The sequence below is a fragment of the Sebastes fasciatus genome, chromosome 6, assembly GCF_043250625.1.
Source record: "Sebastes fasciatus isolate fSebFas1 chromosome 6, fSebFas1.pri, whole genome shotgun sequence".
NCBI lineage: Eukaryota > Metazoa > Chordata > Actinopteri > Perciformes > Sebastidae > Sebastes > Sebastes fasciatus.
Genome location: NC_133800.1, coordinates 37,796,801 through 37,812,295, shown reverse-complemented (window position 1 = coordinate 37,812,295; position 15,495 = coordinate 37,796,801). Strand labels below are relative to the sequence as shown.

The 15,495-nt window shown below is 44.8% G+C and overlaps 1 protein-coding gene across 4 annotated transcripts in view; it reads left to right on the top strand.

Moving 5' to 3' along the window:
• Positions 1-15,495, top strand: part of LOC141770053 (glutamate receptor ionotropic, NMDA 1-like) — a 78,081-nt gene that overhangs the window by 32,045 nt on the left and 30,541 nt on the right. For 2 of the 4 annotated variants that reach the window (XM_074639682.1, XM_074639684.1), the window contains exons 5-9: positions 24-86; positions 990-1,087; positions 2,769-2,890; positions 9,961-10,135; positions 11,690-11,840. In XM_074639682.1, the coding sequence (XP_074495783.1) occupies positions 24-86; positions 990-1,087; positions 2,769-2,890; positions 9,961-10,135; positions 11,690-11,840 (609 nt within the window). The remainder of the gene's footprint in view (positions 1-23; positions 87-989; positions 1,088-2,768; positions 2,891-9,960; positions 10,136-11,689; positions 11,841-15,495) is intronic. The other 2 variants (XM_074639683.1, XM_074639685.1) reach the window with 1 other exon arrangement.

Below are 15,495 nucleotides of genomic sequence, written 5' to 3'. Positions count from 1 at the left end.
GAACAACATCATGACTCCATCAGACTAAAAACAGGAACTATGAAAACCTCGACCAACAGAACTATGACTTCAGGAGAACGCCCAAGGTATAAACATGCATGGTCAAGTGATGCACGCCGCCCAACCAATCTGTGAGCTCGCCCCGGTAGCAGCCGGACACCGGTCCGCCCCCCCCCCCCACCCCCCCTCCCCCAGAATCCACTCCAGAGATAGACTCTCATCCTGGTGGCTCGTCTGTCCTCCACCATCTCTTTACGTTCTTTTGGTTTCTCATGACTCCTCCTGCACACCGGGGACGGTCCGCACCGAGAGACGCCCTTCCTCTTCCTCCCCGTGTGAAGGGTTGCATGCCGCCGGGCTGAGGCTCGGTTCTGTCTGCAGATCTGAGGAACGCCGCCCGCCAGGATCCGCTCGCTCCTCAACATCAAACCTCCTTTTCTTTTTTCTGTTGGGAAATGAAACACTTTCTCCTCCCTCCTCCCCCTCTTCCTTCTCTCCACTCAAACTCTTTTTCTTTCATTTGCGGTTGCATCAGCGCTCTCTAACATGCACGTCCCTGATTGGTTGGTTGGTTGGAGTCTTGAAAGCGCCTCAGTTTGCATGTGCCACCACACCACGCACAACTTTTTGCCCCCTCCTTCTTCTTTTCTATTCAAGCTTCGACTTTGAGTTTTCTTTCAGTTCAGCAGATCTTCAACACTTTTTGTCTCCATTTATGGCCCTGCCCCCCCTCATCCTCCCGTGGTAGCGTGGGTGAGAGGGAGCATGGTCGGGGTCGGGGTCGGGGTCGTGGGCGGCTCACGGGGAGGGGAGTCTGAGGGTTCACAGCTAATAATCCCTGTCCTATGATGTGTTCTGTGGTGTCGTGTTCTGCCGTGTTTCTCAATGTCCTACGATGTGACCCGTCGCCCTGCGCCGCCACCCGTCACCCTGCGCCACCAACCGCCGCCCTGCGCCGCCACCCGTCGCTCTGCGCGGTGGTCGTCCAGGCGGAGAAGGTGCTGATGTTCAGCCCCGAAACCAACCTGACGGCTCTGCTGCTGGAGGCCAAAGACCTGGAGGCCCGAGTCATCATCCTCTCTGCCAGGTTAGAGTAATTAGTGTTTTGGGTGGTTGCATCCAGGTTGGTACTAGGTTGTTACCAGGTTGTTACCAGGTTGTTACCAGGTTGGTACCAGGTCGGTACTAGGTTGTTACCAGGTTGTTACCAGGTTGTTACCAGGTTGGTACCAGGTCGGTACTAGGTTGTTACCAGGTTGTTACCAGGTTGGTACCAGGTCGGTACTAGGTTGTTACCAGGTTGTTACCAGGTTGGTACTAGGTTGTTACCAGGTCAGTACTAGGTTGTTACCAGGTTGGTACTAAGTTGTTACCAGGTCAGTACTAGGTTGTTACCAGGTTGGTACTAAGTTGTTACCAGGTTGGTACTAAGTTGTTACCAGGTCGGTACTAGGTTGTTACCAGGTCGGTACTAGGTTGTTACCAGGTCGGTACTAGGTTGTTACCAGGTTGTTACCAGGTCGGTACTAGGTTTTTACCAGGTCAGTACTAGGTTGTTGCCAGGTCAGTACTAGGTTGTTACCAGGTTGGTACTAAGTTGTTACCAGGTCGGTACTAGGTTGTTACCAGGTTGGTACTAAGTTGTTACCAGGTCAGTACTAGGTTGTTACCAGGTCAGTACTAGGTTGTTACCAGGTCAGTACTTGGTTGTTACCAGGTTGGTACTAGGTTGGTACTAAGTTGTTACCAGGTTGGTACTAAGTTGTTACCAGGTTGGTACTAGGTTGTTACCAGGTCAGTACTAGGTTGTTACCAGATCAGTACTAGGTTGTTACCAGGTCAGTACTAGGCTGTTACCAGGTTGGTACTAGGTTGGTATTAAGTTGTTACCAGGTTGGTACTAAGTTGTTACCAGGTTGGTACTAGGTTGTTACCAGGTCAGTACTAGGTTGTTACCAGATCAGTACTAGGTTGTTACCAGGTCAGTACTAGGCTGTTACCAGGTTGGTACTAGGTTGGTATTAAGTTGTTACCAGGTTGGTACTAGGTTGATACCAGGTTGGTACTAAGGGTTGGTACCAGGTTGGTACTAAGGGTTGGTACCAGGTTGGTACTAGGTTGTTACCAGGTTGGTACTAGGTTGGTAGCAGGTTGTTACCAAGTTGGTACCAGGTTGGTACTAGGTTGGTACCAGGTTTGTACTAGGTTGTTACCAGGTTGGTACTTGGTTGTTACCACGTTGGTACTTGGTTGTTACCAGGTTGGTACTAGGTTGTTACCAGGTTGGTAGTTGGTTGTTACCAGGTTGTTACCAGGTTGGTACCAGGTTGGTAACAGGTTGTTACTTAGGTTGCTGTGTACTGCTGTAGCTACATGTGTGATTGTTAGGGTGTACGTTAGCAGGATGTAGCTACATGTGTGATTGTTAGGGTGTACATTAGCAGGATGTAGTTACAGGTGTGATTGTTAGGGTGTACGTTAGCAGGATGTAGCTACAGGTGTGATTGTTAGGCTGTACGTTAGCAGGATGTAGCTACAGGTGTGATTGTTAGGGTGTATGTTAGCAGGATGTAGCTACAGGTGTGATTGTTAGGGTGTAAGTTAGCAGGATGCAGCTACAGGTGTGATTGTTAGGGTGTAAGTTAGCAGGATGTAGCTACAGGTGTGATTGTTAGGGTGTAAGTTAGCAGGATGTAGCTACAGGTGTGATTGTTAGGGTGTACATTAGCGATAGCTACTAGAGACTGTATATCTGTGTGTGTTTGCAGTGAGGATGAAGCTGCAGCGGTGTATAAAGCGGCCCGTCAGCTCAACATGACCGGTTCCGGCTACGTCTGGCTGGTCGGAGAGAGAGAGATGACCGGCAAAGCTCTGAGTGAAGCTCCAGACGGTACATCAACCTCTGCCTCCTCCTCCTCCTCCTCCTCCTCCTCCTCCTCTTCCTCTCTCTCTCTCTCTCAGCTCTGCTTCCATCCAGCTGTCAGCATCACTCTCAGCTAAACGTCAGATTAAAGTTCAGGTGTTTTCAGCGCTAGTGAAGCTGTTTTATCGAACTTCACACAGCGAGTCAGAAAATAGAGCCGTCAGCCTCCGCTGGCTTCAGGAGCTGCTGCTTCTATTGTTTCTATATTTGTACCGGCAGCATTCAGACTTCAGACATATCAGGAGGTCATCATGTTGCTGCTCATCTAAAGATGTGATTCATGCTGACACAGTGAGCACGGCTAGAAATAAACCTGCCATCGATGGGGGGGGGGGGTTAGCTGCAGACACTCACAGTAATTAAAGAAACTATAAAACTACAAAAGAAGAGACGAAGCTGCTCTACACTTCTTCTCTTTTTAGGTTTTTAAAAAAAAATCAGATTTCCAGCAGTTTTTTAACGTTGAAAATAAAGAGTTAAATATTTATTAGCAGGTGTTTGATGCTGCCAGATGTTTACGAGCTGGTATCTATGGTAACACCATGTGGTTGGTATGGTGTTGTTGTGCTGTTAATAGGTGGTAGCTGTGTTGTATCAGGTGTTGAGGGTTTACTTAATGCTAGAATGTGTTTAATAGATAGAGAATAACTGAAAGAAAGGAAGAGAAGAGTTTCTATTTGTATTTAGTAATATATTGATTAATGGATGATATTAAATGATGTCCTGTATTCTGTATCGATCTTAATATCAATAGAAATCAGTCTATAAACTAAGACATAATTTGAATGCTGGAGGTAGTTATGGATTCAGTTTGTGAGAACAGAAAGAGTTTTTGCAAGAACATAAATTATATTTTGTGGAGGATTTATCATCATTTCATCAGAACAAACAATAATCTGTTCTGTGCTCATTAAATCTGTATTTCTGATTAATCTCCAGTCCCGTTATCAGAGGGATTATTGGTCAGTAGAGACGAAGGGACGGATCCAGAGGTTTCACTCTGACTACGTTTACATGCACTAAATATTACATGTATTTTCTCTTATTCCTAAAAAGATAATATTCCTACTATTCTGTTTACATGGCTGATGAAAATTAATATTCCACTAATGTTCCTGTTTACATTACTTCAGACATTTTTCAGCCTTTTTTCTGACGTTATACAGCCTTTTTGTTTTTGGACATTTTTGGGACATTATTCTGCCTTTCTTTGGCCTTTTTTTGAACAGTTTTTGGACACGTTTCTGCTTTTTTCTGACATATGTCTGAACTTTCTTTTGCCTTTTTGACAGAGATTTTTGGACATTTTTAGGCTTTTTTTGGGACAATTTTCAGCCTTTTTTGCTGACATTTTTGGAAATTATTCAGCCTTTTCTGACATTTTCGGGACTTTGTTTCCAGACATTTTTAGGCCTTTTCTTTTGAACATTTTTGAGCCTTTTTCTGCCTTTCTTTGGCATTTTTTTCTGACATATGTCTGAACTTTCTTCTGCCTTTATTTGTACATTTAAGTAAATCCCGATGACGTACGTCCTACGGCTACGGCCTTTAAATAACGTTAACTTCCCTCTTCTTCCAGCTGCAGTCATGTTGCTCCGTGTTGTTAAACCCTCATTGTCACATAGCTGGGCTCTTCACGCTATTCTTTTTACGGTGATGTACGAGAACAGACTCCGACGCCGTAAACTGTCGTAAACTGCAGTAAAAACCCTGATTGAGACTTATCTAGTGAATGTTCTGTAGACAGAACGCTGCTAGAACCTGAATAATATCAGCAGATCACATGACTTCTTCTGGACATGCTGTTTACATCACTCTCACTATAATAGTGTGACATTAGTGTGCACGTTAACGTGGTCAGTGAACAGGAAGCATCATTATTATTATTGTCTGGTTACTAGGGTATTGTTAGGTGATTAGTGAGGTGTTGCTAGGTGGTTTCTAGGTGGTTGCTAGGGTGTTGTTAGGTGATTAGTGAGGTGTTGCTAGGTGGTTTCTAGGTGGTTGCTAGGGTGTTGTTAGGTGATTAGTGAGGTGTTGCTAGGTGGTTTCTAGGTGGTTGCTGGGGTGTTGTTAGGTGATTAGTGAGGTGTTGCTAGGTGGTTTCTAGGTGGTTGCTAGGGTGTTGTTAGGTGATTAGTGAGGTGTTGCTAGGTGATTGCTAGGGTGTTGTTAGGTGATTAGTGAGGTGTTGCTAGGTGGTTGCTGGGGTGTTTTTAGGTGATTAGTGAGGTGTTGCTAGGTGGTTTTTAGGTGGTTGCTGGGGTGTTGTTAGGTGATTAGTGAGGTGTTGCTAGGTGGTTTCTAGGTGGTTGCTAGGGTGTTGTTAGGTGATTAGTGAGGTGTTGCTAGGTGGTTGCTGGGGTGTTTTTAGGTGATTGATGAGGTGTTGCCCGGTGATTAGTGAGGTGTTGCTAGGTGGCTGCTAGGGTGTTGTTAGGTGATTAGTGAGGTGTTGCTAGGTGATTGCTAGGGTGTTGTTAGGTGATTAGTGAGGTGTTGCTAGGTGGTTGCTAGGGTGTTGTTAGGTGATTATTGAGGTGTTGCCAGGTGATTAGTGAGGTGTTGCTAGGTGATTAATATGTAAGAAAACAACCTCAGGCGAGCATGTAGACGACTGATCACTAATCAATGAGTGAATCAATGACAGTGATTGGATGGAGCCACGGCTGCTCCGTCTCTCTCTCTCTCTCTGTCTGTCTCTCTGTCTCTCTCTCTGTCTCTCTGTCGGTAGTGCTGTAGGTCTCTGATGAAGGAAGCTAACTCTTTAGCTTCTCAGCGTCCTGGTGTGTTTCTCTCTCTGGTTTCTTCTAACTGCTGGTTGAACGTTTAAACATCTAAACAGAGCAAACGAGGCGACATGTTTAAAGGTTCCTAACCGCTGTTTTCTTCTGTTCTGGCTCATTGTAACTGTGTGGCTTTAAATGTGTCTAACATCTTTTTGTTTGTTTCATTTTCTATAGTGTGTGTCGTCCGCCCGCCCGTCTGCCCGTTACACAGTACACTATAACATGGTGGGGGGGAGGGGGGAGGTATTCAGGGTCGATGGGGGGGTGTTGGGGTGTGGGGGGGGGGGGGTGTGGGGGGGTGTTTGATAAACAGCTAGTGTCGCTACGGTTACCGTGACGTGCACAAACACTGGTAAGATGCCGCCTCTGCTTCCTGTTTCCTGCTTGATGCTTTTGCCCTTTGCCATTGGCCAATAGAGGCCCCGCCCACTGCAACATGGAGCCCGCCTGGCCAGGGAGGGGGCGGGGCTTATTGAGTCAGCTGATCACTCAGTCAGCCAGACGACCACGTGATGTAAACAGAGCTACGCTATAACGGCCAGAAGTATGTGGACACAGAGCAGCTCCGTTAAGAACCCAGACCTGATCCCCAACATGTGTGATCAGGCTGTTAGACCAGGGCTACGTCCGAATATCACACTGTGCTAACTTTACGAGAAAAAAAAGACGTAATATTCCGAGAATAAAGTCATAACTTTACAAGAATAAAGTCGTGACATTACAAGAATAAAGTCATAACCAACCGCATGTGACCAAAACGACGGTTTGTCTGAATTAATTTAAAATATATATTACACCTAACTTAAGTGTAAATTTATACTGACAGTTAAATGAAAGTGTTATTGACGTCACAGAGCTGTCCGTCAACGTCTGTTATGAACGTTGTCGTCACTACCGCATTGCATTGTGGGATATTTTTAGTTTCATACTGAGGTTTGGGACATACTAATTGTTTCGGCGTATTAAATAACACGTTAGTGTGGGATTCCGGACGAAACCAACACATTGATGAACATGTGACACCGTCACAGAGGACCAGCTGTTCACATACTTCTGGCCACGTAGTGCCCCATCAGATCCTCCATGATCCTAAATTTAAATCTGCTGAGGTGACCTTTGACCTCCTGTGGACCTGATACCAGATTAGATCTCAACCTGGTCCCGTACGCGTTGGCAGCGTTTGGTGCGTCCCCCTGGCTGCTGGGTAATCGGCGCCCCGCTCTGTTGCCGTGGCTTTTTGTTTCAGAAGACATCCTCACCAGCCAGCTGCTGCACTCTTAGATATGATGTGTCATTTTTCTACACATCCCTGCTCCCCCCCCCCCCCGACCCCATCTCTCCCCCCCCCCCCCCCCCCCCCCCGAGCCCCAAACTCCAGATGTGTCAAAAAGTGATCCATCATGTTGTTGAAGGTGTAGCAGGACTGCACTCTGAAAATGCTCCTCAGCTGTTTGGTCTCTGTTGGAGGAGGTTCAGGTTCCTCTCTAGGGAAACCGTTTCAGATGGAAGTCGTGTTGTCGTGGCGTTCCAGCGTTGAGCCGCCTCCCGCCTGGTTCCAGCGTTGACGTTCATGTTTCAGCTCTGATCCAGAGAGGAGGCGACCGTTTAATCCAGTCCTGAACCAGGAGGCTGACCCCGTGACCTCTCCTCCTCTAGGCTCTACGTTTAGGTTGAACTCGTTTATTCTTCACTCTTAACTCAAGGTCCACTTACTAGATTTACTGCAGAGCTTTCAGCCACGTGCTGTTGAACGCTGATGAAGGCAACAAGATGTGGCAGAAAGCTCCAGAAGACATCTCGCACAGTGGACCTTGAGTTCAGGATGTTTGTTCTCAGTTCTTTTCACACCAATGCCGAGTTTTTATACGAGATGTTCATATGAAACTGAGGATGAATGAATGAAATGATTCTTATTTTCACTCATATACAAGAATTTAACATCAATTATTATAACTTTCTTACAAACCAGAACTTCATACTGTATATATACAGCAATTATAAAAACACAATAATCTAATAGTGTAGTTGTTAAACAAGTTTACCACGTTTTTAATACGTATCGTACATTTCATGTTTTAAACACGATATCATGTTAGATATGAACATTAATAAGATAACATTAGCTGATATTGATTAGCTATTAATAAGGAACGTTAGCTAGCTCTTATGTGATGTTACGTTAGCAGGCCAGTCTTCCCTGGTCCAATATGGCGGCCACGTTGACGTACGATCCAGAAGTCAGTGTGGTGTCTATGTTTACTATATATATATATATATATATATATATATATATATATATATACGTCTATGGGACCAACATTCAACCCTCCAGAACTTCTTCCAGGTTTTTAAAGACTTTTCAAGGTTGTCTTGTGAACAGCTGATGGACAGAATAACATAAAGTATAATAATAGAACCCAACACAAGGACACAAGGAGGACACGTCTCCAGCCTCTCAGATGGACCTGAGGTCCTCAGAGCCGTTTGCTGCTGCCGGGCCTGTTGGGTTGGACTGTATTAGCTATCAGTGTTCCTGTTATTGTGTCCACCCCCCCCCCCCGGGTCTGGTTCTGAAACGGTTCCCTATAAAGAAACCTGTGAAGCAGCTCTGTGACATCATGGATCTTGATGTTGTTTTTCTTCACCAGACACTTTAGTCACATTATGAAGAAACAGTTTCTGCATCTGGTGCTTCAGCTAACGGAACTCCAGTCTGCTAACACTGTTAGCATCCTCACTGTTAGCATCCTCACTGTTAGCACTGTTAGCATCCTCACTGTTAGCATCTTCACTGTTAGCATCCTCACTGTTAGCACTGTTAGCATCCTCACTGTTAGCATCTTCACTGTTAGCATTGTTAGCATCCTCACTGTTAGCATCCTCACTGTTAGCACTGTTAGCATCCTCACTGTTAGCATCCTCACTGTTAGCATTGTTAGCATCCTCACTGTTAGCATCCTCACTGTTAGCACTGTTAGCATCCTCACTGTTAGCATCCTCACTGTTAGCATTATTAGCATCCTCACTGTTAGCATCCTCACTGTTAGCATCCTCACTGTTAGCATCCTCACTGTTAGCATTGTTAGCATCCTCACTGTTAGCATCCTCACTGTTAGCATCCTCACTGTTAGCATTGTTAGCATTCCATCTACATCTCCAGAGCTCCATAGTTAGCCTTCAGTTAGCATGTTAGCTAGCTGTTCTTTACGTTAGCTGCTCAGCGGGTCCAGGAGAGGACGTTAGCTTGTTGAACCTGGTAGTTTCAGAAACAAATATTAGCTAACTTTACATTACGAGTACGAGTTAGCTAATGTGCTAACAGCACTAGCTAGTAGTTTCATTATTAAACGTTAAAAAACGTGTAGAAAATTGTAATAAAACCCTTAACGTAACAGTGTTAGCTAGATGTTCCAGTAGTGTCTGTGGGGGATGCTAACAGTGCTAGCTAGATGTTCCAGTAGTGTCTGTGGGGGATGCTAACAGTGCTAGCTAGATGTTCCAGTAGTGTCTGTGGGGGATGCTAACAGTGCTAGCTAGATGTTCCAGTAGTGTCTGTGGGGGATGCTAACAGTGCTAGCTAGATGTTCCAGTAGTGTCTGTGGGGGATGCTAACAGTGCTAGCTAGATGTTCCAGTAGTGTCTGTGGGGGATGCTAACAGTGCTAGCTAGATGTTCCAGTAGTGTCTGTGGGGGATGCTAACAGTGCTAGCTAGATGTTCCAGTAGTGTCTGTGGGGGATGCTAACAGTGCTAGCCAGCTGCTGTCAGTCAGCTGCTGTCAGTCAGCTGGAGGCAGATGTTGGAGGCAGATGTAAAGACGTTTGGTTGCAGTGTGACGAGGTTCTGCTGGAGAACAGCAGCAGACAGTTCATAACGTCTCAGTGAAGCTTTTTCTGTCCTGAGACAAACGGCTGTGATTCTCAGAGTGAACTCCCAGCATGCAGTTTGGTGGTACTGAACACTGACCTGACGCCTGAAGCCCTGAGAGAGTGTGTGTGTGTGTGTGTGTGTGTGTGTGTGTGTGTGTGTGTGTGTGTCACACTGAAGCACTCCTGTAGTTACATCGTTAAGGTTAATTAAAGTGTGTGTGGTTTAATTATCTGTGTGAACGAGGGCAGTTCTCAGTCTGCAGCTCATTTAGCTTCCTGCTGTGTGTGTGTGTCTAACCTCTCTCTTCTGTGTGTGTGTGCGTGCATGTGAATGTGTGTGTGTGTTGCGTGTGTGTGTGTGCGTGCTACGTGTGGTGCAGGCCTGCTGGGCCTCCAGCTGATTAACGGTAAGAACGAGTCGGCCCACATCGCGGACGCCGTGGCGGTGGTGGCCCAGTCTCTGCAGGAGCTGTTTGAGAAGGAGAACATCACGGAGCCTCCGCGGGGCTGCGTGGGCAACACCAACATCTGGAGGACCGGGCCGCTCTTCAAACGGTCAGTACCAGAGGTCAGAGGTCAACCGGTCCAGGTTCAATATAGAGCAATCAGTTTGTGGTAATGAGTTTTCTTGTAGCTGGGCTGATAAATAATGAGGTATTGATCACTAAAGCTCTGATCAACTGACAGGATACACTTTAATGTGACGTTAGAGGTCTAATGGTACGTGTCCACAGCCTCCGTGCTTTCCACGCTCCCCATTCATTGTCTATGTAAGCAGCCGCGCAATGCATTCTGGTAGCGTGGCGTCGCGATTCGAGAGACTAGGCGTCACGACGCCCGCTCCTCATTTGCATAAAGTTGAGGGCTCGTCTACTTTATGTAAATCACGGGCGTCCGATGCGACTCGCCGCCTCTCCAAACTCCCGAGGATCTTTTAAAATAAACGTTGTTGATCTAAAATAAAGACAGATTCATCAACATGGATTATTTCTCTCCTCAGAAACACATCTCAGTGAACTATTTACGTGACATAAGAGAAGAAAGTTTCCAAACGAGCCTCCAGACTGGTTCCGGTTTGAAAGCTGGGAGCAGCAGCCAACGGCGGGAAAGCGTTCGTCCAATCAGGAGCCGAGTGCCTTGTTTCTAGGGACAGCACACCAAGCGTCCAATGTTGGGAAGCGTCGCGTCCCCTCGCCATAAAAAACGTCCCTGTGGACACGAACCATGACTCTGCCTTCATGTTTCAGCTGATTAATGAGTTGACTGTTCTAGACGGGATGACTCACTGGAGAGCGTGTTGCATTATAACGACAACAGACGAGGCGTCCTCAGTCTCACAGTTAACGTGATAATAACACCTTAACGCACATTCATTTTCACGCCACTAATTTCTTTAACACATTAATGAAACTTGTGTTTTTTCGGTTGTAGCGGACTCGGTTTTAAAGCTTCTCATTGTTTTCTATAGTGAACGTTAGCTAGATGTTCCCAGTAGCTTCTATGAGGGATGCTAACGGCGTTAGCCTGTCAGTGTTTTCATTAGTAAACTTTAGCTCTAGCTAATATCTGTTATTGTTTTGTGTTCATTGATTTCCAATAATAAACATACATTTGCATAAAGCAGCGTATCTGTCCACTCCCATGTTGATAAGAGGATTAAATACTGGACTGATCTCCTTTAAGGTTCATTATGAACAGATAGAACAACGTGGGATTAATCCTGATTCAATGATTGTGACGTGTTATCATCACGTTAACCTCTACAGCCCTGGTTTAAAGACATGGACTGAGAGTAGAGAGTTGGTGTTGGTGTTGGTGTTGTCCCCTCAAGCTCTGGTCTCAGGACCGGGTCTCAGTGCTGTCCACTGAGATCAGGACGGACTCGTCTCCAGCCTGAGACGAGGACAGAGACGCTTCACTGATCTGATCTGGATTCAGCTTCAGTAACTGGGCTAATGGAGCTGGCTGTCACTCGTTCTATCCTCTCTGAGTGACCCAGATACTCCATCAGTCCACTCAGATCACTGTTGTTGACGTGGTCCACTATCATGTGACCCACAATAGAACCACTGTAGACCTGAGACTCCTGCTCTCTGATTGGCTCTCCAGAGTGCTAATGTCATCCAAGTACCCTGACGGTCTGACCGGACGAATCGAGTTTAACGATGACGGCGACCGGCGCTTCGCCACCTACAGCATCCTGAACTACCAGCAGAAGCCGGGTCGCCTCGTCCAGGTCGGGGTCTTCAACGGGTCACAGGTACAGAACACCTGCTCGTACACTCACCACCTACACCACCATCACCACCACCACCACCACCACCACTCAGAGACCTCAGAGACCCCCCCTAATGAGCTAATGTTAGCTGACCAGACGAAGGTCTCTCCATGAATCAATGCTGATCCTAGTGTTGGCTTTTCCCGCCTCAGCGGTCTGGGTATCATCGGATAATCCGTTTTTCCTTTGGAATTCAGAAAGGAAAAAACTTTTTTTTATTTTTTCGTTTTAAACCAAAAACGAGAAAACGGCCGTTTTCTCGTTTTTCGTTTCTGAATCAAAAAATGAAAAACGAACCCAAACCGGGCCGTTTTTTTTTCTTTTTGCGAATTCCTTTTCTCATTATTCGTTTTGAATTGAAGAACGGAAGTCACGTGGGTTTTTCGTTTTTTCGTTTTAAACCACAAACGAAAAACGGAATCACGTGGTGCTCTGTTTGTTTTTTGTTTCCAAACGAAAAACGAAAAAACCAAATTAAAAAAACGATCCGATTTAGTTTCTTCAAGTTTCTTTCTGTCATTTTCTCTTTTGAATCGAGGAGCGGAGAACGGCAGTCACGTGACCCGGAAGTGAAGGCAAACATGTCAAAATAAAAGCCAAGAAGATAGTTTGGTCATATTATAAAAGTGTAACATTATTTAAGCTCAGGATGGAGGTAACAGTAGAAGATAGATAGGCTAAATAAATACACAAATAAATACATACATAGATATTTTTTTGTTTTGTTCTTTTCATTAACACATGAATGTCTTTTATCCAAAAAGTGTGTGATAAATTACAGGGAGGGTCTCTACAGATGTTATACAACAGGGAGGGTCTCTACAGATGTTATACAACAGGGAGGGTCTCTACAGATGTTATTCAACAGGGAGGGTCTCTACAGATGTTATACAACAGGGAGGGTCTCTACAGATGTTATTCAGATCTCTCATGTAATTGACAATTTTCTCTCTCACACCCTCACTATGGGCTGTTTCTTTATGTCGGCAGGTGAGAAGCACTATGTGGCTACTCCTTTCAACACACCTGACACTTCCACCTGATCCCTTCACTCCATTAGGAAGGCTGTAGCCGAGTAGTTCTACACCATGATAATGCTGATTTTTCAACAAGCTATTATGACATTAATGCCAGCTAGACAGAATAAAGCTCTGTCTGTCATGACAGTAGTACTGTACTGAAGGCCACTTCATCACTCCAGTTACTGTAGATTTAACAGATACCTGCTGTCTTCAGACGGCTGTAAAGAGTCACCCGAGTAAAGGAAAGGCCTTCAGTACAGCTCTATTGTCATGACAGACAGAGCTTTATTCTGTCTAGCTGGCATTAATGTCATAACCACTGGTTGAAAAATCAGCATTATCATGATGTCGAACAAATTAACTAAATTACATATTATACCAAATAGACTAGAAATGATTGAAAAGCCTCATAAACCACCAAACAGAATACAGAAAGTTAGTGATTTCAGTTTTTTAGTGAACTCAGGCTGATTAATCCTCATATTAGACTATGATGTCTGAAGGTTGGCAAACATGCTGATCAACCATACTTATCAATCATTGATCATGATTATTGACTTGACTTTTCATCTATAAATGCGTCAAAATTCAAAATTTGACTGAAAAGAAAATCCTTGTGGATTGAGGAGTGGTGACCTCTGACCCCTACGGTGACCTCTGACCCCTACGGTGGGTAACGTCACAGAAGGCCTACTCATTAAATGCACTGACTTCACTGATACCGAATCTCCCTCCAAACTAAATTGTAAAGCTGACGGCCCCTCAATATGATCTGATCAATACAATACAATCAAACTTTATTGTCCACCAGGGTGGAAATTTGTCTTCAGCTCACAAAACACAGAAAACAACAGACATTAAAAACCAGACAGCAGTTAGTAAAAAACAGAGACAGGTTATGTTACACATTAAAAACAGTTCATGTCAGTGTCTGTGGCTCAGATCTGCTCAGTCACTGTGTTGAGGTATGAATATTGATGTCATTTGGGATGAAAGACTTTTTAAACACATGTTTAGTTGCCAGAGGGGCTCTATAGCGCCTCCCGACTGGCTGCAGAGAGGATGGGAGCTCTCTGCCAGGATACTCCTCGCCTTCTTCCTCGTCCTTTCTGTAAAAAGTTGAGTCAAGGGCTTTTGGGGTTTACCACCTATTTTGCCTGCCATTGACACAATCCTAGACAGTTTATTCTTCTATCTACAGTGTAGGTGACCGTACCAGGCAGGAAGGTTAAAGGTTAAAATCCTCTCAACAATAGTTTTGTACACTAATTCTAAAATCTGCCGGCTGACACCGAGGCCACTGAGTTTCCTTAGAAGATAAAGTCGCTGTGAGCATCTCTTGAAGATATACTCTGTATTTTCAGAGAAGCTCACCTGGGTGTCCAGGACTGTACTGAGGTATTTAAAGTGTTCCACAGTTTCAACATGTTGGCCATCAAGTGAAACTGGCTCTGTCATCAAATGTTGTTTTGTGCAGCACATGATTAATTCTTTCGTCTCGGCCACATTGATTTCTAGCTGGCTAGTGTGACACCGTGTCTGAAGGGCTGTAGTGTGGGCCAGATAGGCAGCTTCACCTAGTGGGCCTGTTTCCTGTAAAAGGTCAACTAAGGCCATGTCATCCGCATACTTAAACAGTCTAAAATGTTTCTCATTGGTCATAAATTCATTAGTAAAAAGAGAGAATAGCACAGGGGAAAGAACACAGCCTTGTGGGCAGCCTGTCTGACATGTTCTCCCTGACACAGACCCTCTGATCCACACAACTAACCCTGTGTTGATGTTGAGATCAATGAGCCTTTTCAGGAGAATATGCGTCTTCATTGAGTTAAAAGCTGAGCTAAAATCCGCATATAAAGCTCTGGCATAACCTTTAGGATGCATAAGGTGTTTTGTGACTGTGTTAAGCAGAGTCAGCACAGCGTCGTCTGGGCCTCTGTCGCTCTTATTTAAGCGAACTGGAGCAGATCTAGCACTGTGCTGGTCAGGTGGCTGGCAAGAACTCGTTCCATGGTTTTACACAATATGGAGGTTATTGCGATGGGCCACAGATCATTTGGCTTACTTGCGTCGGCTTTTTTAGCACAGGCCTAATTATTGTGAATTTCCATGATTTTGATGAAGTGGCCTTCAGTCCAGTACTATTGTCATGACAGACAGAGCTTTATTCTGTCTAGCTGGCATTAATGTCATAATCGCTGGTTGAAAAATCACTTTTTGGATAAAAGACATTTGTGTGTTTATGAAAAGAACAAAACAAAAAAAATATCTATGTATGTATTTATTTGTGTATTTATTTAGCCTATTTATCTTCTACTGTTACTTTGATCCTGAGCTTAAATAATGTTACACTTTTATAGAATGACCACACTATCTTCTTGGCTTTTATTTTGACATGTTTGCCTTCACTTCCGGGTCACGTGACTGCCGTTCTCCGCTCTTCGATTGAAAAGAGAAAATGACAGAAAGAAACTTGAAGAAACTAAATCGGATCGTTTTTTTAATTTGGTTTTTTCGTTTTTCGTTTGGAAACAAAAAACAAACAGAGCACCACGTGATTCCGTTTTTCGTTTGTGGTTTAAAACGAAAAAACGAAAAACCCACGTGACTTCCGT